The 22,500-nt window shown below is 36.0% G+C and overlaps 1 protein-coding gene across 5 annotated transcripts in view; it reads right to left on the bottom strand.

The window, feature by feature from the left end:
• Window positions 1-22,500, bottom strand: part of LOC137645896 (growth/differentiation factor 8-like) — an 83,844-nt gene that overhangs the window by 46,907 nt on the left and 14,437 nt on the right. For 3 of the 5 annotated variants that reach the window (XM_068378930.1, XM_068378929.1, XM_068378927.1), the window contains exon 1: window positions 1,044-1,737. The exons of the other annotated variants lie outside the window; for them this stretch is intronic. In XM_068378930.1, the coding sequence (XP_068235031.1) occupies window positions 1,044-1,659 (616 nt within the window). In that variant the 5' untranslated portion in view covers window positions 1,660-1,737. Of the gene's footprint in view, window positions 1-1,043; window positions 1,738-22,500 lie in introns of those variants that run through there. 5 annotated transcript variants of the gene reach the window in all.

Genomic DNA, 22,500 nt, shown 5'->3' with positions numbered 1-22,500 from the left:
TGTATACTGAATACCTTTTCCATTTACAGTAAGCCCCCTCACTCTCTTTCCATAGTTTACAAATGAAAGATCTATTTTAATGTCATTACTGTTTTTAAAATGTTATTTTAATTGTTCATTACTTCTCTTGAAGTTTATTCATTTCCCCACAGGGCTATTTTTCCCTAATGGAGCCCTTGGGCTTACAGCATTCTGATTTTCCAACTAGGGTTGTAGCTTAGCTAATAATAATAATAATAATAATAATAATAATAATAATAATAATAATAATAATAATAATAATAATAATAATAATAATAATAATAATAATAATAGGATAAATTTAACCATCAGTTCAATTTAAAAATACACGAAAGAATTTATCAAATGTGAACCACTTTCACTGACAGAGTAAAGTCCATGAAAAGCAAGTGTTAACTTAGCAGCATGCTTTCACATTAATGAGTACGGCGCATTACAATTACAGATGTAATACAGACTATGATATTGGGACAAGTTTGCAGAAGGCTTTCATTTCATCTTTCTGGGCATGAAAGTGGGTGGGGTTGATCCCCGACTCTATGCAAATTAAGTTTATTTTCATTGGGAATTCTCTTTTCAAAAATGGGAATTATAGGATATGGGAAATCTAGATATAATTGAAGCTATGAAAACTACAATAGGTGATAAAGTTTAAATCTTATAATATAAATTTAGTTGCGAACTTAAGGCTGACTATTGTAGAAGTGACTAAACACAAATCAGAAAACTATCTCTGAATTACACTTAATAATCTCAGAAAAAACACTGATGCACAAAATACTAGAATTATATATAAAATTATAAAATCTTAATAACAAAATTTATTGACTTGAATAACGCCTGGAAAAAAAAAACCAAACCATATATTACCGGCCAGCTAGATTAGCTAATCAACATGGATTTCAAAGCATCCTTAGAATTCGCAGTCAAACAATTAAGTGAACTTAGTTAGAATTAGGATAACAAGAAGAAACAATTAAAAAAAAAATAAAAAATAAAAATTTTAAGAGTCAAATACTTACTTTTAGTTGATAGGATGACTGTGTTTGGCGTCTGCGAAGGGGGCTCCGTGGGACCAGAGCTCCCCGCTATCATTTCGGACACGACGCCGTTGCTGATGATTGACGGGAGGTCCTCTCTCCTGAGGGTCACGTGCGGTCTCTCCTTCAGGTACATTTTAGACAGTATCTGGGCTTTGAATCTCTCCAGCCTTAGGTTTTGCATATCCTCCTCCGTCAGTATCTGGTGCTTAATAGGAAGAGACGAAGGACTCAACCTCGAGGAGGGATCCTGGGACGATGACTCTCCATCCGACGATGGACTCAGAGAACCGTAAGTCATCGTCTGGTCGACAGCACACCTGGGACATCGCATCTCGGTAAGACTTGGTAAGACCGTACCTTCAGGAATCAATACCTTATCTTTAGATGCATCTGGATGAAAATCCCGCGTCATGGATGGATGCGGGGCTCTGCCACCTGACGAGTCTTCAGAACCGTTTCCCATTTCAGTCCTGTGATAGAAATTGACATCTACTTGATTAGCCATCTGGGAAGGAATCGTCAAGGCCGTCGAGGGAGCGGTGGAAACCAGCAGGCAACTGAGTAGGCCGGCAGTGAGGTGAAGTAGGCGTTCCATTTGGTGTGGTAACCACGTGCAACAGAGTCCGAAGAGAAAGCCAGATGCAGTCCAACTGCCACTAGTGACACACCACCACTATTGGGTAGCGCTCTTAACTCACCCTTTTATCTGGCCAACTACTCGGCTATCGTGAGAGCGGGAGAGCATCCGATTGGTCAGCTGCCCAAAGCCAACCTGCCAATCAGATGTCAAGGAAAATGGAGCTGTCACTCCCCTTTTTCTATGGGACACATGAAAATATCTCGGTGGGGCGTGTCGAAGGAAGCCTTAAATGGCATCACATACAAGCAGGCAACAAACATCAAATTGAACTTTATTCTCTATTTTAAATCCCAATAAGACTTTTATTTCCTTTTATTATCATTTTCACGCAATATGTCTGAAAATTTCCTGACCAATCAAAATGGGTTTTCATAAAAATGGGCAGTTTTTATACCAGCTGACCGGAGCAAATGTTGCGGCATAAATAAGGAATAAGCAGAAGCTATTTACTTGTCAGCTTTCATAAGCGATTAAATGAACAAAATTTCAATTTCGATTTCGTCCTTCAAATAATCTTTTAAAAGGTGGATGATGATTTCTTTTTAGAAAGTCAATATATCATTTAAACTGCGAAGAAACTCGATTAATTTAATTTGTGGATGTTTTTATGCAAAAGGAGACAGAATTAAATCGGTGTTTGGATGTAGACGAGGTCATCTTCCATTTTTATCTAACAAAGAACAACAAAAACATCCCACTCGCATTCAGAAGGGCAAATTTGGATATTTTGTAGAAATTTTGAATAAATCTGTCCAACGGTCTTTTTTGAAAACCTTGAGGAAATTAAAAAAAAGAATAGTGAACCGTTTTGAAAACCGTGGAAACTAAGAAAAAATATTTTCCAACAGTTCTTTAGAATATCTTGATGAATGATTGTATTGGCATTCAATCTTGAGAATCTTTATGAAAGATAAAAAATCAGGATTTGAAAAATTTGTTTAATTTTTGGAAAAAAAAATCCATTGGATTATTTTGAAGATCTCGTGGACACCTTGAGTGAAATGACTACAGCCTATTACGGTCAAGGAATTTCTTAGCCACGCGAGAACATCAATTTTACAGAGACCACAATTTTTATTTGGAAATTAAACGATGAACGAATCTATCTGATTTTTGGTGTACCGCACGTGTTTCATACACGTTCATACAATGTAATGCTATTTAAAGGTTTAAAGGCCGCTCATGAATGGAAGAGGCAAAGGACAGTGACATTGCCCTATTAAGCAGATTGACCACATATACATATGATCAGCTCCAAGCCCACTCTCCATCCAAGCTAGGACCAAGGAGAGCCAGGCAATGGCTGCTGACGACTCAGCAGAGTTCATAAGAAGGGTGAGGTTGCAGCGACCAAAGGAACTTAAGAGTTTGAGGGGGACTCGAACCCTAGTTCAATAGTCAGGAACGTTGCTTTATTTTATCTCTCGCTCTCTCCTACACTGGTAATAGAACAACCTGTTTAGGCTTACCATCGCATGTTTTAGTTTATTTTAATTTTTGACATTCTTGCTCGCAATTGCTCGTATATAAGCTCGTTATCTGTATTCACTTGGCCTCTCTGTAAGCACCTAACAACCACCTCGCACACTGGTTAAGGGAACAATTAGGGTTTGTTTACCAACATTAACTGAAATGTATAGCTTTCTAGATTTTTTTGCGGTGATCTTCACTTGGTTCACGGGCCTTTAATCGTAAATCTCTCTCTCTCTCTCTCTCTCTCTCTCTCTCTCTCGTAGAGACTTGTCGTTTCCACTACCTCTTATACTAATGTCAATTTAGACGGTAACGTTACAATAGTATGTACAGCTGGACACATAAATTCCTGGCATACTTCGGTCTGAGGAAGTGCACCTTGTCACACCCTTCCTGCCATTTCCACTTACACCATCTGTTTGGTAACTCACCGTGCATTAAAGGCGTGACAGGGATAATTTCCTCAGAATGAGGTGTACCAGGAATTCCGGTGTCCATCTGTACGTCTATACACGACCTGTCATAAGAGATTGAACAAAATTATGAAGAGAACAACGTCAAACTTATCATGACCTCAAAGGCAAAAAACAGGATCATCAAGAGGTCAAAAGACATGTCATTGTTAATATGAGGACAGAAGTGTAAAAATTTAAGGTGGATATGAAGTCAAAGGTCAAGATTAGCAAGAATCAGTAATCTGAATAAAAGTCCCGATATGGAGTGAGAATTTTCATAAGATTATATAAAGTAAACGTCCATCAAAATGATAATCCCTAAAGGTCAACAATTTTTAATTAAAGGAAGTTCTTTCGGCCGTGGCTAGGATTTAACAAAGTAATGATGCAATATTAATTTGGATTTTATTTTCTATTTTCATAGAAGGGGGAGGTGTCCCATTCCATTATTTTCCTATATTCCCTAATCATCAAAGAGAGAGAGAGAGAGAGAGAGAGAGAGAGAGAGAGAGAGAGAGAGAGAGAGAGAGAGAGAGAGAGAGAGAGTGTGTAAAACAAATACGCAAAGTACACTCCTCCAGCAATGGATATCTTGGTTTCACGATAAAATGAGACTATACAGATGCGTGCAAGAACAATGAAGCAGCAAAGGACGAAGGTGTCTGGGTACTGCTTATCCTTGAAACCCTAACACGGTTCACTTAGGGTCAAGAGGACGAAGGTCAGAAAGGAAACTTGCTCTGTTTAAGGCACGTCACTGTTAGAAGAGCAGGAATGTGTTGAGTATGTTCTTTATTGCATAATTCTCTGATCACTTCAATTACACGGCCATGCAATTGGTATGTAGCACTCAAGCATACTGGTTGAGTAAGGACGTAATTAGAATACTTTACGCTAGTACAGTTGGCTTCATTAATTCCGGTACACTTCGCAGGCATCTGATAGCTGTATATTAAAGGTGTCTGGTTCGAGTTCATTTCATCAGAATAGATGCTCACCAGAACGTTAGCAGAGAAATCCCAGCCCAAGCACAGCAGTGGCCTTCCCAGTAAACAGCTTAAAATCACGATCCAGGGCTGGGATCGATCTGCTGCCATGCGAATGCTAAGCGAAGACGTTACCACTGTACTGGCCAAGAGGGAAAGCTGTGCTTGGCAAAAGAGAAACTGTTGGCAACGCTGCCTGTAAAACAAAAAGTCCCTGAGCTTCTAAACACGCGATCGAGAGCATTTTCATAAATTTTACGAAGTGCTTCCTAGAACAATATTGTTATTTACTTAACAGTATTTCGTAAAATAAATAGAAATAATTTTGATCACGTGTTTACAATCTCGACGACAATGTTTTACAGTCGGCGTAACAACAGTTTCTCTTTTTCTACTATCTACAGTTGGCTTCAATAATTCCAGTATACTTCACGGGTCGCTAAGGAGACGTCTGACAGCTGTACACTATAGCAGGTAATGCTGTGTTTAGCAAAAGAGAAACTGTTGGCAACGCTGCCTATAAAACAAGTGACTGACCTTGTAAACACGTGATCAAAAGCCTTTTTTTCATTAATTTTACGAAGTGCTGTTAAGCAAATACCATTATTTTCTTATGCAGCACTTCGTAAAATTATTGAAAAAAAGGCTTTTGATCCTGTGTTTACAAGCTCGGCAACTTTGTTTTACAGGCAGCGTTGCCAAGCGTTTCTCTTTTGCTAAACACAGCATTACCTGCTATAGTGTACAGCTGTCAGACGTCTCCTTAGCTTCCAGTGATGTGTACCGGAATTAATGAAGCCAATAGGACCAGACACAGAGGTTAAAATGCAAACTCCAGTAACGTTCGGCATTCCATAAGTCAGGGTTAGTAACTATACGTTCGGCGCTGCCATTATACCAGAGTTGGGGACTGGCATAAATGTAAAAACTCTGAACAGACTTTCATAAGGGTTGACTATGAAATCCCTAATTTGTTAAGTAGCAAGATTAAAAGAAAATGATGTTTATCACAGTGTTAAATCATTTAACACTTTTTAAAATTTTCTTCATTTTCTCTCGGATAGTCTACTACAACCTATAATAACTTCAAATTCTATGCAATGACAATATTGTAACATCAAGTCACATTTGCCAGGGACAAAAAATACTATCAATCTTTTATAAATTCTCAATTTAAGTATAAAGTATCGGATAGACAAGTATGATGTTTTATTTGACTTCTTTCGCCAAAAAGTCAATGAATCATCTTACTCCTGTTTTAGAAGAATATAGGTATTTTCCCTATTTAAAAGAATCTTGTAAATGACAGATAGGGTCATCGGACTCTTTAAGATAGGAAGGAAAATGTTATAATTCTAATATAACTATCCAATAGTCAACTAGGTTTTCATGAACTGTCTTTAAAAATATGACTATTAGATTCATATTCTGCAACACAATTATGTTTTTTAGATATGAAGTATCTTGAGATATCTGAGAGCATGACTGCTGAAAGACGTGTATGTGTACGTGTATATATATATATATATATATAATATATATATATATATATATATATATATATATATATATATATATATATATATATATATATATATATATCACGTGTGTGTATGAGTGTATGGAGACAGAGAGAGAAGGTTACATGGATTTTGGATGTCTCAAAGATATTTTAGTCCATCCGCGAGAGAGAGAGAGAGAGAGAGAGAGAGAGAGAGAGAGAGAGAGAGAGAGAGAGAGAGAGAGTGGGGGGGGGGGGTTAACGCTGACGGAGAAAGGTGTACACGAGGATCAAGATATCTCTGAATTGCCTCGAGATCCGCAATAAATTATTTGAAAGCAAAAGACGTCATAAAAAATGAGATACCCAAAGGCCTTATGAGAGAACAGCCTTGGCTCCATCCATGTAACTGTCCTTGGCATAGTTTTTATCTGAAGAAGAGAAAGTCATAATTTCAGATGAAATATATAACCAGGAAAAATAACACGGACATTTCAAAGGGCTAGAGACTAGAAACTTTAAGATTAATGGATATAAGCAGATCTCAGCCCAAAACTTCAGTTTTCTAGATATCTTTTCAATCATTTTTTTTTTTCAAAAATTCCGTTTTTCAATCACGATTTTTTTTTAAATTCAGTTTTCTACATATCTTTTCAATTTTTTTTTTTCAAAAATTCAGTTCTCTAGATATCTTTTTAATCTCATTTTTTCTAATTCAGTTTTTCTAGATATCTTTTTAATCTCATTTTTTTTTTAATTCAGTTTTCTAGATATCTTTTTAATCTCATTTTTTCCCCGGAGGGAGGTGCTCCATGGGCCTTCATTGGGGTTATATACCGACAGCTTCTGGCATTTCTTGGTGGTCACCCATCAGACTAAAATTTACTTGACTTATCTGATGGGGCAATCGGTAAAAAAATGACGCCACAATTACATAATAATTATAACAACAATAATATCTTGTTTCTTTAACTTAATTTGTTTGATTTGCTTTGAATAATGCAAACTATTTACGTTGTTTGAATTTCTTCTCCGGACTACCTTTGTCCCATCCCCCACTGTTCGATTCTGAATTCTCTTTTCAGCAGAGATGTTTCAGAGATTTAGTTCCTCTATTTCTGATTACTCTAAAACAAAACCAAAGCCAAAATACAAATGATAAATGCTAGATTATTCGTAATCATTAAAGCAGAACTTGTTAACTTTGTTTTTACCCACTAGATAGTCTCTTATTTAACAATTAACAATCATTAACCTGCCGTGGAATAATTTATGATTATTATTATTATTATTATTATTATTATTATTATTAGATAGACAACCCTAAGTGGAAAAGAAAGAGGCTATAAGCCCAAGAGCTCCAATAGGGAAAAATAGCCCAGTGAGGAAAGGAAATAAGGAAATAAATAAAAGATATGAAAAATAATGAACTAATAAAAGAAGTATTTTCAAAACAGTAACATCAAAATAAGTATTTCATATATAGACTATAAAAAAGACTTATGTCAGCCTGTTTAAAATATATATATATATATATATATATATATATATATATATATATATATATAATATATATATATATATATATATATATATATAAGTGTGTGTGCGCCCGTGCGTGTACATATGATGCTCCTTAAAAAATGTGTTGCACAAAAAGGGAAATGCCGTGGAAAAAGCTTATTGGTTTTCAGAATGAAATGGTAAAAACATAAGACTTATTGCTAATCTCAACCGCAGGTAAAAAAGGAAAGGTTGGGCTAAGGGTTAATGTTTTTATATGGCTAAAAGAAACAATGCAAAATACCGCCATTACACTTTGGTGTTCAAAATGTGTCATAATTAGATCTGAAAGCGAAAATCTTTATACAGTACTTCATATCAGAAAATATCTTTACTTGTATGGGATTAAAGAAACTATGATATAAAAAACGGAGTAATAATAATTTTAGTAATTCTATTATCATTATTATCATTATTATTATTATTATTATTATTATTACTATTATTATTATTATTATTAATTTTATCATTACAATTACTAGCTAAGTTAGTAATAAAAAGCAGGAAAAGTAGAATGCTATAAGCCCAAGGACTCCAACAGGGAAAATTCTACTACTACTACTACTACTACTAATAATAATAATAATAATATTTACAATAATAATTTCATTGATAATAAATTTAATAATTACAATGATAATAACTCTAATAAATCTAAAAACAATAATAATTTTAACTATTTTAATAATTTCAATAATAATAATAATTAATAAAAAAAATCAAGTTCCAAATGGCTCTCACTAAAAAATAATAATCGTGATTATTACCTTGACGATGAGACCAGATTTTCACGAATAAAGATAAACTTAACTTTCATCCTTGAGTTGTAAATGGCTGGTAATTATGTCCAAGGGAATTGATAATCTGAGAAAACGGCCTTCGAGACTTGAAACATCGTGAATCTGTACATGATGGGACTAACTTTTGTACCAACCGTGTGTCACACAATTGTACATAATTATTTTGTATATATTATGCTTGTATCTGCGCTCTTCCCTCGCACTAAAAAGAACCTGAATGATCATGTCTCCGTTTTGCTCAGTAACATTATCTGTCTCTCGAACAGGTCATGTCCTGTTGCCTTGAGGTTTTGTATATAAAGAAGAGTGTTCCTTAATAAAGAGCCCGTGTCTAACATATGGTAAGGCAATCTACACACACACACACTCACACATTAATAAATAACTCAGTCGTTTTCAATCTGCCTTTGAGTTCACAACTCCTCTCTCGGCCCGTCACACTTTCAATTTCATTTGACATAAAGGAAGGCATATTTTACTCTCTCTCTCTCTCTCTCTCTCTCTCTCTCTCTCTCCTCTCTCTCTCTCTCTCTCTCTCTCTCTCTCTCTCTCTCTCTCTCTTTAAGGGCTGCTATATGCAAAAGTGTTCCAACAGGGAAAATAGTCGCTTGGTCCTGGATATACACATCAATCTTCTTCCACCCATCTTAAGTACCTTCCATTACCAACCATGCAATTCAGTTGGCTATTTTTTTTTTTTTTTTTTTACGGTCGGGAAAAAAACGGAATTAAAAAAAATAGTATTATCACTATTATTATTATTATTATTATTATCATTACTATTATTATTATTTGCTAAGCTACAACCCTGGTTGGAAAAGCAGGATGCTATAAGCCCAGGGGCTCCAACAGGGAAAATAGCTCAGTGAGGAAAGGAAATGAAAAAAATAAAATATTTTAAGAAGAGCAACAACATTAAAATAAACATCTCCTATATAAACTATAAAAACTTTAACAAAACAAGAGGAAGAGAATTAAGATAGAATAGTGTGCCCTAGTGCACCCTCAAGCAAGAGAACTCTAACCCAAGACAGTGGAAGGCCATGGTACAGAGGCTATGGCACTACCCAAGATTAGAGATCAAAGGTTTGATTTTGGAGTGTCCTTCTCCCAGAAGAGCTACTTACCATAGCGAAAGAGTCTCTTCTACCATTACAAGGAGGAAAGTTGCCACTGAATGATTACAGTGCAGTAAGAAGAATTGTTTGGTAATCTCAGTGTTGTCAGGTATATGAGGCAGAGGAGAATATGTAAATAATAGGCCAGACTATTCGATGTGTGTGTGTGTGTGTGTTTGTGTGTGCAGGGAAATGGAAAAAAGAACCGTAACCAGAGAGAAGGATCCAATATACTACTGTCTGGCCAGCCAAAAGACCCCACAACTCTCTAGCGGTAGTATATTATTATTATTATTATTATTATTATTATTATTATTATTATTATTATTATTACTTGCTAAGCTACATTCTTAGTTTGAAAAGCAGGATGCTATAAGACCAAGGGTTCCAACAGGCAAGATGAAAGTAACGAAGTTAGAGTTTCCGGACAGTGCACCGTACCAAGCCTACAATAGGCAAACATTGTCTTGGCCATCTCTTCTATAGCAGTCAGCTTTCACAGCAAGGAATCACAAGCATTAAGTAAAATAGCATGTTTTAACAAAAATTACCTGATAAATGTAATTTCATGTCTATTTGATAGTTACAATAAATTTGAGACAATTAAAAATACAAAGTTGATAATAGCAGTAAGTTCATTATTTTACAAATACCTAATTCTACAAAAATAATAATTCCTTCGAAATTAATCGAGGTAAAACATATCACTAAAAAGAATCCCTATATGATTATGAACTAACCGATATTTCGTTTATTTTGTCCTGGCCGAGAATAAGATCCCTTTGGCTTATAGCATCCTGCTTTCCCAACTAGGGTTGTAGCTTAGCTAATAATAACAAAAATAATAATAATGATAATAATAATAATAATAATAATAATAATAATAACAACAATAATAATAACAATAATAATAACGGACCAAGATAATAACAACAACAACAATAATAATAATAATAATAATAATAATAACAAAAATAATAACGATAATAGTAATAATAATGATAATAAAGATAATATAAATAATAATAATAATATTAATAATAATAATAATAATAATAACGGACCAAGATAATAACAACAATAACAACAACAATAATAATAATAATAATAATAATAATAACAATAATAATAATAATAATAATAATAATAATAATAATAATAATAATAACGGACCATGACGCTACCTTCCATCATCTAAATATCTCGGAATCCGGATGGAATCAAGTGTGAAATGATAAACTCAAAATGCTATCTTTTATCCAGTGATACATAAGTAATTACAAAAGATTACTTTTATATTATATTGAATGAACTTGCTATGTCAACCAAGACAGACTAAAAAAAATAACCTGCTATGTCATCCAAGAAAGAAATAAATTAAATGTAAGTTTTTCTTAAAACAGCAAAGAACAATAATATTAACGAGAGCATGGTATTGCATCAGCAATGTACGGCATTAGAAAAAACAATATAAGTCTACGATAACAGCAGAGGAAAAAAGTCAAACGATAGCAGGGCATTACATCAACGATATACGGCAATAAAATTAATTCAAATTTACGATAAGACCAGAGCAAAAAAGTCAAACGATAGCATGGCATTACATCAACGATATACGGCAATAAAATTAATTTAAGTTTACGATAAGACCAGAGCAAAAATGTCAAACGATAGCATGGCATTACATCAACGATATACGGCAATAAAATTAGTTTAAGTTTACGATAAGACCAGAGCAAAAAAAGCCAAACGAGAGCATGTAATTACATCAATAATATACGGCAATAAAATTAATTTAAGTTTACGATAAGACCAGAGTAAAAAAGTCAAACGAGAGCATGTAATTACATCAATAATATACGGCAATAAAATTAATGTAAGTTTACGTAGCAAAAATGTCAAACAAGAGCCTAGCATTACATCAACAATATACGGCATACCGTTAAATGAATTTCATACGGTCTGAGTTCTAAATTTACTTCCCCATATTCTTGGGAGAGGGCAAGATCATAGTCCACTGGAGCAGAGGAAAGGGCAAAGTCCTCCGAATAAAGAGGAGGAAGAAGAAACAAAAGTAAAGATACTCGTTTATTTCGAGTCACAGATTCCCATGACACTCAGATGGAATGTTCCGATTAAAAGTAGAAGGAACACATTCCTCTCGGTGGAATTTTACTCTCTCTCTCTCTCTCTCTCCTCTCTCTCTCTCTCTCTCTCTCCTCTCTCTCTCTCTCTCTCTCTCTCTCTCTCTCTCTCTCTCTCTCTCACATATGGTCACATATGGCTTACATATATGAGGGTGCAAATCCATTGTGTGTATATATATATATATATATATATATATATATATATATATATATATATATATATATATATATATATATATATATATATATATATATATATACACACACACAAACGTGTGTGTATTTTTTCATGGTTAAGTGTTTTCAAACAACAGAATCTACACTCCACACGAAAGTGCAAATCAATTTTAATGTTTTTTTTTTTTTTTTTAAGTCGTTTCCTCTCCAAAATCCCCCTTCTGTTTGTGTTTTTCACACATCAACATTCTATTATTTGGATGCCTGTCCTGATATAAAATGTTTACAAACAAATAAAAAATAAATAAGCAAATAATAATAATAATAATAATAATAATAAAATTTTCAGCTAGTAAACTTTCTTGAGATTATTTTCTGAAGCAAATCTATGTCTGTCACATGCAAAGGGATACGCTATTTCCTCCTAGCCATTACTTAAGAAAAATAAACTGTACTTCGATAAGGCGAGAGCAAAATTTCTTAGAACTATTTGTAACTATATAAACATCACCTTTCCATTTCGTTGACTCCTCTAGTACACCCTCAGATCTTGATACCATCCAAATAGTTTGTAGTCCAGAGTGACCTTCTCATTAGCTCCAAGCAGGAAAAAAAGAAGAAAAAAAAAATCATTCGGGATACCCCATCCACGAGCACAGGTGTCACTTCGAAAACGAGTCGGAGGGAGAGAAAAAAGAGCAAATATTTATGACTAATCGGCGTATTTTACGTCCTTGGCTTCGGCCCGCCCAGTTCATCTCATGACCTGAAGATGTTCGGTTTGGTATCGTAAAATACCTTCCGAGGGTGGCCCTTTCTATACACAGCCTCTTCTCGTGTTCAGATAACGTTATCTGTATTCTAATTAGGGTTCTGCACTTGCACATAAAACCGTTGCACATGTTATGCTAATAATACTTAGCCGTTCCAAACAAATTATATCTATCTTTCTCAAAGGTATCTGTTCGAATTACATTATGACTATATCTTGTTCTGAGAAAAATTATACCTGCATTTCCTTGACTCTTCTCCTCAAATGACTAAAATAGCTCAGTAGTGGCATTGACCTCAGAAATACAGTGGAGACATCACTTGGCCACTCACCTGATTTGTATATTTATTTATGTATTGTCTTTCATGACGCTCGCGCGCACACACACACATACACACACAGATCAAAAGGACAGCAACTCTGACCGAGGCCTCTTTGGCCTCATGGCCATTACCCCCCAACAAGTCTTTCATCCTTTACAGGCTGCCTTTGAGCAAGAGCGTGTGTCTTGCTTTTAGCTTGGACCTCAAAAAAAAAAAAAAAAACACTTTCATGCTCCGCAATGACACACTGCTTCTTTACCAGAATGTTTAGATTTGTTGGGTTTCCTTAACCCTAGGTACTTACGATGCAGTAGCGTTAACCACAATGCTAAACACTTCTCTTTTATCAGTTTATCAGAACCACACATAGGGGCAATTTTTCTGCAAAGGCCTCTTTTTTTTACATCTCAGAATGTTATTGTAGATGTCTTTTTGTATATTTCAAACGTTCACAATTTGATTAAAATTCTGCTATTCCAGCAATTTCCACTGTTCTTATAATATCATTAAAATAGCATTAAAAAGTAGTTTTCTTATCATTTCCTTCCATATGGCCGTAAAAAAAGTTAAGGATCCCGAAAGGGACATGAAAACATAGTTTCATGAAAACCTATATATATATAATTGCTTTCAGATTAATATAATTAGATATATCACATCACACAACTTGACTGCTGAATTTTCTTTTAATCTACTGTAATAACTAAACAACATCGAAATTGCTCCTGAAAACAACCCTATGCACCAAAAGTATCATCTTCAGAGATGTTAAGTTACAGACATGAATTCATGCTTTAATGGGGAGTTTCATAAACAGTACTTACATCTCTATGACCAACCCTCAACAGTCAAGTTGTTCATCCTCTCACCAAAGGGTACACTAATATTATTATTATTATTATTATTATTATTATTATTATTATTATTATTATTATCATCATCATTATATTTAATATTATTACTTGCTAAGCTACAACCCTAGTTGGAAAAACAGGATACTACAAGCCCTAAGGGCTCCAATAGGGAAAGTAGTCCAGAGCGGAAAGAAAATAAGTAAATAAATAAACTATATAAGAGAAAAAAATATTAAAAATATAAATTATTTTAAGATCAGTTGAAATAAATCTGTCATGTATAGACTAAGAAAAAAACTTATATCAGCCTTTTCAACATGAAGTATTTGCAGCAAATTTGAACTTCTGAAGTCCCACCGATTCAACCATCAGACAAGGAAGATTATTCCACAATCTAGTCACCGCTGAACAAAAAGACTGTACAACATTTAGCCTTATGATGGAGAGGGCAAGACTGTTACAACAAACTAATTAACTGCATACCTAGTACTATGTACAGGATGGCACATTCTGGGAAGATCTGCATGGAAAGGATGGTCGGAATTATGCAAAATCTTATGGAGCATGCAGAAAAAATAATAACTGAACGACGGTCTCAGAGATCAATATCCAGAGGAGTTATAAAAAATTTAATAGTCTGCAAACTTTAGTCCAATAAACCAAGGAGCATGCCACACGGAGTGAATGGCTGCCTTCCTCAGGGTCACTAAGGCTTTCCAGAGGAAACTGAAGACTTTCATATTCTGCAAGTGTTTTGACAGTGATGATCAAACAGTAAGTGAACAATATGCATTGTGAAATGTTAAATGCTCGCCTATGAACATCATAAAACGACCGTGGAGGTTCTTCAGAGAGTATGGTTCCCCTGCTGTACAGGACCAGATAAGCAGCCCTTACAGTAAAGTAAAGTAACCCTGACAAAAGACCACGCCACTTACTTGAAGCATTGTAGATCAACGCATTATAACCTTGATGATTATAATGAAAATAAGTTTTTTTTTTTTTTTTTTTTTGCCAGCTATTGTGAAAGGAAACTTGAAACCAAGTAGTGCCAATCTTGATGCCCGAAAACCAATCACAGACACCTCGCCTAATTCCAGCTTGCCTAGCTTGTTGCAACAACCAAGCCAGAACTCTTTAATCTGATTCTTCCCACCATACTGTTTTACCACAGCACTAATGACACCTGCTAATAGGATACTTCGTGTGGCTGTCAACACTCACTACAAGATAAACAAATTACAATATGTACAAAAAAGCACGCCAAGACCTGTGCTATGTTCATCTTTATAAATATCACTAAAAGATTTTAAAGTATTCTTTCATTTGTGAGCATATATGAATTTTGTACTTTGGGTAAAGTTTTCACCAACTACAGCCAAATGAGAAGAAAATATCTCCCAAAAATCAAATAAACTTATTTAAAAAATAACTATTATTATTAGATTGTTAAAAAAAAACAAGATTACCATGATTAACAAGGTAAAGCTGCTAATACTCAATGTTTACATAATTAAGGCCTTGGTTTTTTCCTCTATCCCTTCCAGAATTTACAAAGCAATACAAACAGCCAATACATCCACATCAGGGTTGCCAGGTTTTCCAAGTGAGAAAAGGTCAACTTCTAATCAACAGCAGCTTGAAAAGGCCAACCCGTAAGAAAAAAAAAAAAAGAAAAATGCCAAAAATATAGCATTTGAGGCCAACCTGTTTTCATGATTTACTAAAGGCCAACCAATTTTACAAAAAGGAAAAATTTTAGATTTTGGGCCGGAAAAAGGCCAACCTGTCAACCGTGATCCACATGCATGTACACAGCACAAGATGTCACACACATTAATGCAATGTCACGCCAGGTAATAGAATCGTACATGAAAATAGTAAAAAAAAAAAAAAGTTTTACAAAGTTACACTTCTGGAGAATTTGTGCCATGTGATACATTCAAATACAATTGCACCGAATACATCGACTTTTGAACATCAGTGGCACCCTTGCTACAGCAGGTGTTCGACAGACAAGTGTTTGTAGTGATGTTCGAGTGTGGACGAGGTATTTGGTTGTCGAACACGGTCGTCGAACGGTTCGAAAAAAGTCAAATCTAACCTAACTTTTGTGGGCGGGGCTTCATTGTCATCAAACCTTATGCATGAGACTGATTCCACCTCTTGAAACCGTTTGACAGGTAGGATCGGCAACCCGGTTCGACGAACAGTTCGACCGAACAAAACCCCCTATAGATTCTCAAACAAGTCACGTCACGAGGATCTTTTATATTCAACGGATAGTTTTCTCTTGGAAGTTGTCTTTGCGTCCTGTCTTAAATAGGAAGGTACCTAACAGAGTTCACAGATCATCCAGAAATGTACGATTAGGCCTATAGACGATCAATGAGTTGCAATAACCATAAGAAACATTATTATATGTTACTGGGAATGATTTTTCTCCTTATAACTCATTGGGAAACCCAGAAATGTGGCATTAATTATCTGTAGGTTTTATCAACATTTTCTGAATAAAATTCAGACCATATCCTCTGTTAGTTCTGGCATTTAGCTGGATCGTGAGACCAAACAAGCAAGAGCGTGTACTTCATTCCTTCTAGTCGATGAGATAAAATAATATATATATATATATATATATATATACACACACACACACACATATATATATATATATATATATAAACAAAAAAGAAAGTATTACATTCAGCAGACATGACCTTTTTCCCCAATCTATTCAATTTGGCTCACAGTTCCCACACACCTTGTTTACCATCTGCCAACAGAACGAAAACATAGTCCTACTTTCAAAACCTCTGCTCCTTTTGTCGACTGGCGTTCCCTTTTTGTTCCGACCGGACAGACGTCTCAGAGGGTGCCCTAGTTTTCGTGGTCTTCCATCTGTAACATTTTTAATCATTCGTTGTCTATGTGCAGCAACACGGACTCGCCTCCTTCAACCGAAAAAAGAAAAAAAGCATTTCCCTCCGAAGTGGTGCAAGCGATTTCGCTCTGAAACTCGAGTCTACTCGAACCGCAGGGTACAGACGAAGGCTAGATCACCGGCGCTTTGCAATGCTTCATGATATTTGACAGGTGAATAACGCACACACCCCCTACCAGAGGAAATTAATTACTTATTAATTCTGTCTGGGAGATCTTGGGTTACTTCAGCGACGCGCAATACGATCCTCGCGTCACGTGGTCATGTTATGACAGGGATAAGAGTTGGGATATTGTTATGCTTTGGACATATAAGCTTTGCTTGTTACTATGCACGTCTATCTTTTTTTTTTTTTCTATTGCATCAGGTGATCTGTTTCCACGGCCAAGGGCTCCAGGTCGTGTTCATGGTGACCCACTGCTGCTTGTACCAATTTATTAAGAATATTTTAATTGCTCATTTCTCCTCTTGTAGTTCATTTCCTCGTTTCCTTTCCTCACTAGGTTATTTTTCCCTGTAGGAGCCTTTGGCCCTATGGCATATTGCTTTTCCAACTTGGGTTGTAGCTTAGCTAATAATAATAATAATAATAATATTAACAGTGAAAAGAAATGGTTTTAATATCCAGGATGTGCAAGATAGGGGTGAATGTTAAGGTAGTTACACACGTTGCTCACGAGACTTCTGCGTGGGTGGATATGGCAGTAACTTGAGCTTCGATTTTCTGGGGCCACCCCCTTTGTTAGGGAAAGCAGCTTAAAGATGACCATATATATATATATATATATATATATATATATATATATATATATATATATATATATATATATATATATATATATATATATATATTATTATTATTATTACTATCCAAGCTACAACCCTAATTGGAAAAGCAAGATGCTATAAGCCCAGGGGCTCCAATAGGGAAAAATAGCCCAGTGAGGAAAGGAAATAAGGAAATAAATAACTGAAGAAAACAAATTAACAATAAATCATTCTAAAAAAAGTAATGTCAAAAGAGATATATCATATATATACTATTAACAATGTCAACAACAAAAATGTCATATATAAACTATAAAAAGACTCATGTCCGTCTGGTCAACAAAAAAGCATTTGCTCCAACTTTGAACTTTTGAAGTTCTACTGATTCAACAACCCGATTAGGAAGATCATTCCACAACTTGGTAACAGCTGGAATAAAACTTCTAGAGTACTGCGTAGTATTGAGTCTTATGATGGAGAAGGCCTGGCTATTAGAATTAACTGCCTGCCTAGTATTACGAACAGGATAGAATTGTCCAGGGAGATCTGAATGTAAAGGATGGTCAGAGTTATGAAAAATCTTATGCAACATGCATAATGAACTAATTGATCGACGGTGCCAGAGATTAATATCTAGATCAGGAATAAGAAATTTAATAGACCGTAAGTTTCTGTCCAACAAATTAAGATGAGAATCAGCAGCTGAAGACCAGACAGGAGAACAATACTCAAAACAAGGTAGAATAAAAGAATTAAAACACTTCTTCGGAATAGATTGATCACCGAATATCTTAAAAGACTTTCTCAATAAGCCAATTTTTTGTGCAATTGAAGAAGACACAGACCTTATATGTTTCTCAAAAGTAAATTTGCTGTCAAGAATCACGCCTAAAATTTTGAAAGAGTCATACAAATTTAAAGAAACATTATCAATACTGAGATCCGGATGTTGAGGAGCCACCGTCCTTGACCTACTTACAATCATACTTTGAGTTTTGTTAGGATTCAACTTCATACCCCATAATTTGCACCATGCACTAATTTTAGCTAAATCTCTATTAAGGGATTCACCAACCCCAGATCTACATTCAGGGGATGGAATTGATGCAAAGAGAGTAGCATCATCTGCATATGCAACAAGCTTATTTTCTAGGCCAAACCACATGTCATGCGTATATAGTATGAAAAGTAATGGGCCAAGAACACTACCCTGTGGAACACCGGATATCAGATTCCTATACTCACTATGGTGCCCATCAACAACAACTCTTTGAGATCTACTACTTAAAAAATCAATAATAATGCTAAGAAACGACCCACCCACTCCCAACTGTTTCAGTTTGAAAACAAGGGCCTCATGATTAACACGGTCAAAGGCAGCACTAAAATCAAGGCCAATCATACGAACTTCCCGACCACAATCAAGGGATTTCTGTACTGCATTGGAGATTGTAAGAAGGGCATCACATGCTCCAAGGCCTTTCCGAAAACCAAATTGCAAACTAGGGAGTAGATGATTACCTTCAGCAAACCTATTAAGACGTTTTGCCAGAAGACGTTCAAAAACTTTAGATAATATGGGAGTTATGGAAATTGGGCGGTAATCAGTGGGACTTGAGCTACCACAAACACATTTACATAGAGGAGTAACATTACCAATTCTCCAACAAGTGCTAAAAGCTCCTCTTCTTGCTAACTTGCGTAAAATAACAGATAACTTTGGAGCTAAGAAATCTGCTGTCTTTATAAAAAACAAAGGAAAAATACCATTAGGGTCTACACCTCCATAAGCATCAAGGTCCAACAACAGAGTTTTAATCTCACGAGATCGAAAAGCTAAACTAGTTAGTTTAGCCTCAGGAAAACAGGAATGAGGAAGTTCAAGTTTTTCATTACTCTGTTTACTGTCAAAAACATCAGCCAAAAGGGTTGCCTTTTCCTTTGGACAGTGAGTGACTGAGCCATCTGGTTTAAGTAAAGGAGGAACTGTTGCATCTACACCAAAGAGTGCAGATTTAAGGGTATATATATATATATGTGTGTGTGTGTGTGTGTGTGTGTGTGTGTGTAAAACTAAAGTAATGTTCAATAAAAATGCAGAGCCAACCAATAAGAGTTATGGACAAGCTTCTAGAGATTGTTAATGAATATACGTTCATATGACAGACAGTGAGTGTTTCCCCAGGACACGAGACCGAAATTAAAAGAAGGATAAGCATGGGATGGAGAAAATTTGGTAAGTAAAATGCGATTATGAAATGTAATATGCCCCTTTCACTAAAAAGAAAAGTATTTAATCAGATCGTCCAAGAATTATTAACTTATGCATCTGAAACTTGGAGCCTCAAGAAAGCCTTACAACATAAGCTATTTACAGCTTAAAGAGCTGTGGAAAGAATAATGATGGAAATAAAACTAAGAGGCAGAAAAAGAACAAAATGGATAAGAGAGGAAACTAAAGCAGAGGATATTCTAAGATGTAAGAAAAATTGACGTGGGCAGGACATACTATGAGAATACAAAAAAATAGATGGACAATAGGAATAACAGAATGGGTCCCTAGAGATTGCAAACGAAGTAGGGGAAAGATAAAAAGACAATGGCTTAACGAGCTAAGAAAATTTGCAAGTATAGACTGGGATACAGAGACCATATACCGGGGCGAGTGGCTGGTCACGTCTGAGGCCTTTGTCCTGCAGTGGACTAGCAACGGCTGAAGATGATGATATATATAAATATATACATATATATATATATATATATATATATATATATATATATATATATATATATATATATATATGTGTGTGTGTATATACATACATACATATACCAAAGGCACTTCCCCCAATTTTGGGGGATAGCCGACAACAACAAGAAACAAAACAAAAAAGGGGACCTCTACTCTCTACGTTCCTCCAGCCTAACCAGGGACTCAGCAGAGTTCAGCTGGTACTGCTAGGGTGCCACAGCCCAACCTCCCACATTTCCACCACAGATGAAGCTTCATACTGCTGAGTCCCCTACTGCTGCTACCTCCGCGGTCATCTAAGGCACTGGAGGAAGCAGCAGGGCCTACCGGAACTGCGTCACAATCGCTCGCCATTCATTCCTATTTCTAGCACGCTCTCTTGCCTCTCTCACATCTATCCTCCTATCACCCAGAGCTTTCTTCACACCATCCATCCACCCAAACCTTGGCCTTCCTCTTGTACTTCTCCCATCAACTCTTGCATTCATCACCTTCTTTAGCAGACAGCCATTTTCCATTCTCTCAACATGGCCAAACCACCTCAACACATTCATATCCACTCTAGCCGCTAACTCATTTCTTACACCCGTTCTCACCCTCACCACTTCGTTCCTAACCCTATCTACTCGAGATACACCAGCCATACTCCTTAGACACTTCATCTCAAACTCATTCAATTTCTGTCTCTCCATCACTTTCATTCCCCACAACTCCGATCCATACATCACAGTTGGTACAATCACTTTCTCATATAGAACTCTCTTTACATTCATGCCCAAACCTCTATTTTTTACTACTCCCTTAACTGCCCCCAACACTTTGCAACCTTCATCCACTCTCTGACGTACATCTGTTTCCACTCCACCATTTGCTGCAACAACAGACCCCAAGTACTTAAACTGATCCACCTCCTCAAGTAACTCCCCATTCAACATGCATTCAACCTTGCACCACCTTCCCTTCTCGTACATCTCATAACCTTACTCTTACCCACATTAACTCTCAACTTCCTTCTCTCACACACCCTTCCAAATTCTGTCACTAGTCGGTCAAGCTTCTCTTCTGTGTCTGCTACCAGTACAGTATCATCCGCAAACAACAACTGATTTACCTCCCATTCATGATCATTCTCGCCTACCAGTTTTAATCCTCGTCCAAGCACTCGAGCATTCACCTCTCTCACCACTCCATCAACATACAAGTTAAACAACCACAGCGACATCACACATCCCTGTCTCAGCCTCACTCTCACCGGAAACCAATCGCTCACTTCATTTCCTATTCTAACACATGCTTTACTACCTTTGTAGAAACTTTTCACTGCTTGCAACAACCTTCCACCAACTCCATATAACCTCATCACATTCCACATTGCTTCCCTATCAACTCTATCATATGCTTTCTCCAGATCCATAAATGCAACATACACCTCCTTACCTTTTGCTAAATATTTCTCGCATATCTGCCTAACTGTAAAAATCTGATTCATACAACCCCCTACCTCTTCTAAAACCACCCTGTACTTCCAAGATTGCATTCTCTGTTTTATCCTTAATCCTATTAATTAGTACTCTACCATACACTTTTCCAACTACACTCAACAAACTAATACCTCTTGAATTACAACACTCATGCACATCTCCCTTACCCTTATATAGTGGTACAATACATGCACAGACCCAATCTACTGGTACCATTGACAACACAAAACACACATTAAACTATCTCACCAACCATACAAGTACAGTCACACCCCCTTCCTTCAACATCTCAGCTTTCACACCATCCATACCAGATGCTTTTCCTACTCTCGTTTCATCTAGTGCTCTCCTCACTTCCTCTATTGTAATCTCTCTCTCATTCTCATCTCCCATCACTGGCACCTCAACACCTGGAACAGCAATTATATCTGCCTCCCTATCATCCTCAACATTCAGCAAACTTTCAAAATATTTCGCCCACCTTTTCCTTGCCTCCTCTCCTTTTAACAACCTTCCATTTCCATCTTTCACTGTCTCTTCAATTCTTGCGCCGGCCTTCCTTACTCTCTTCACTTCTTTCCAAAACTTCTTCTTATTCTCTTCATATGACTGACCCAGTCCCTGACCCCACCTCAGGTCAGCTGCCCTCTTTGCCTCACGTACCTTGCGCTTTACTTCCACC

This window comes from Palaemon carinicauda, chromosome 8, assembly GCF_036898095.1.
Source record: "Palaemon carinicauda isolate YSFRI2023 chromosome 8, ASM3689809v2, whole genome shotgun sequence".
NCBI lineage: Eukaryota > Metazoa > Arthropoda > Malacostraca > Decapoda > Palaemonidae > Palaemon > Palaemon carinicauda.
The sequence above is the reverse complement of the archived record's forward strand: the minus strand, read 5'-3'. Positions and strand labels throughout refer to the sequence as shown.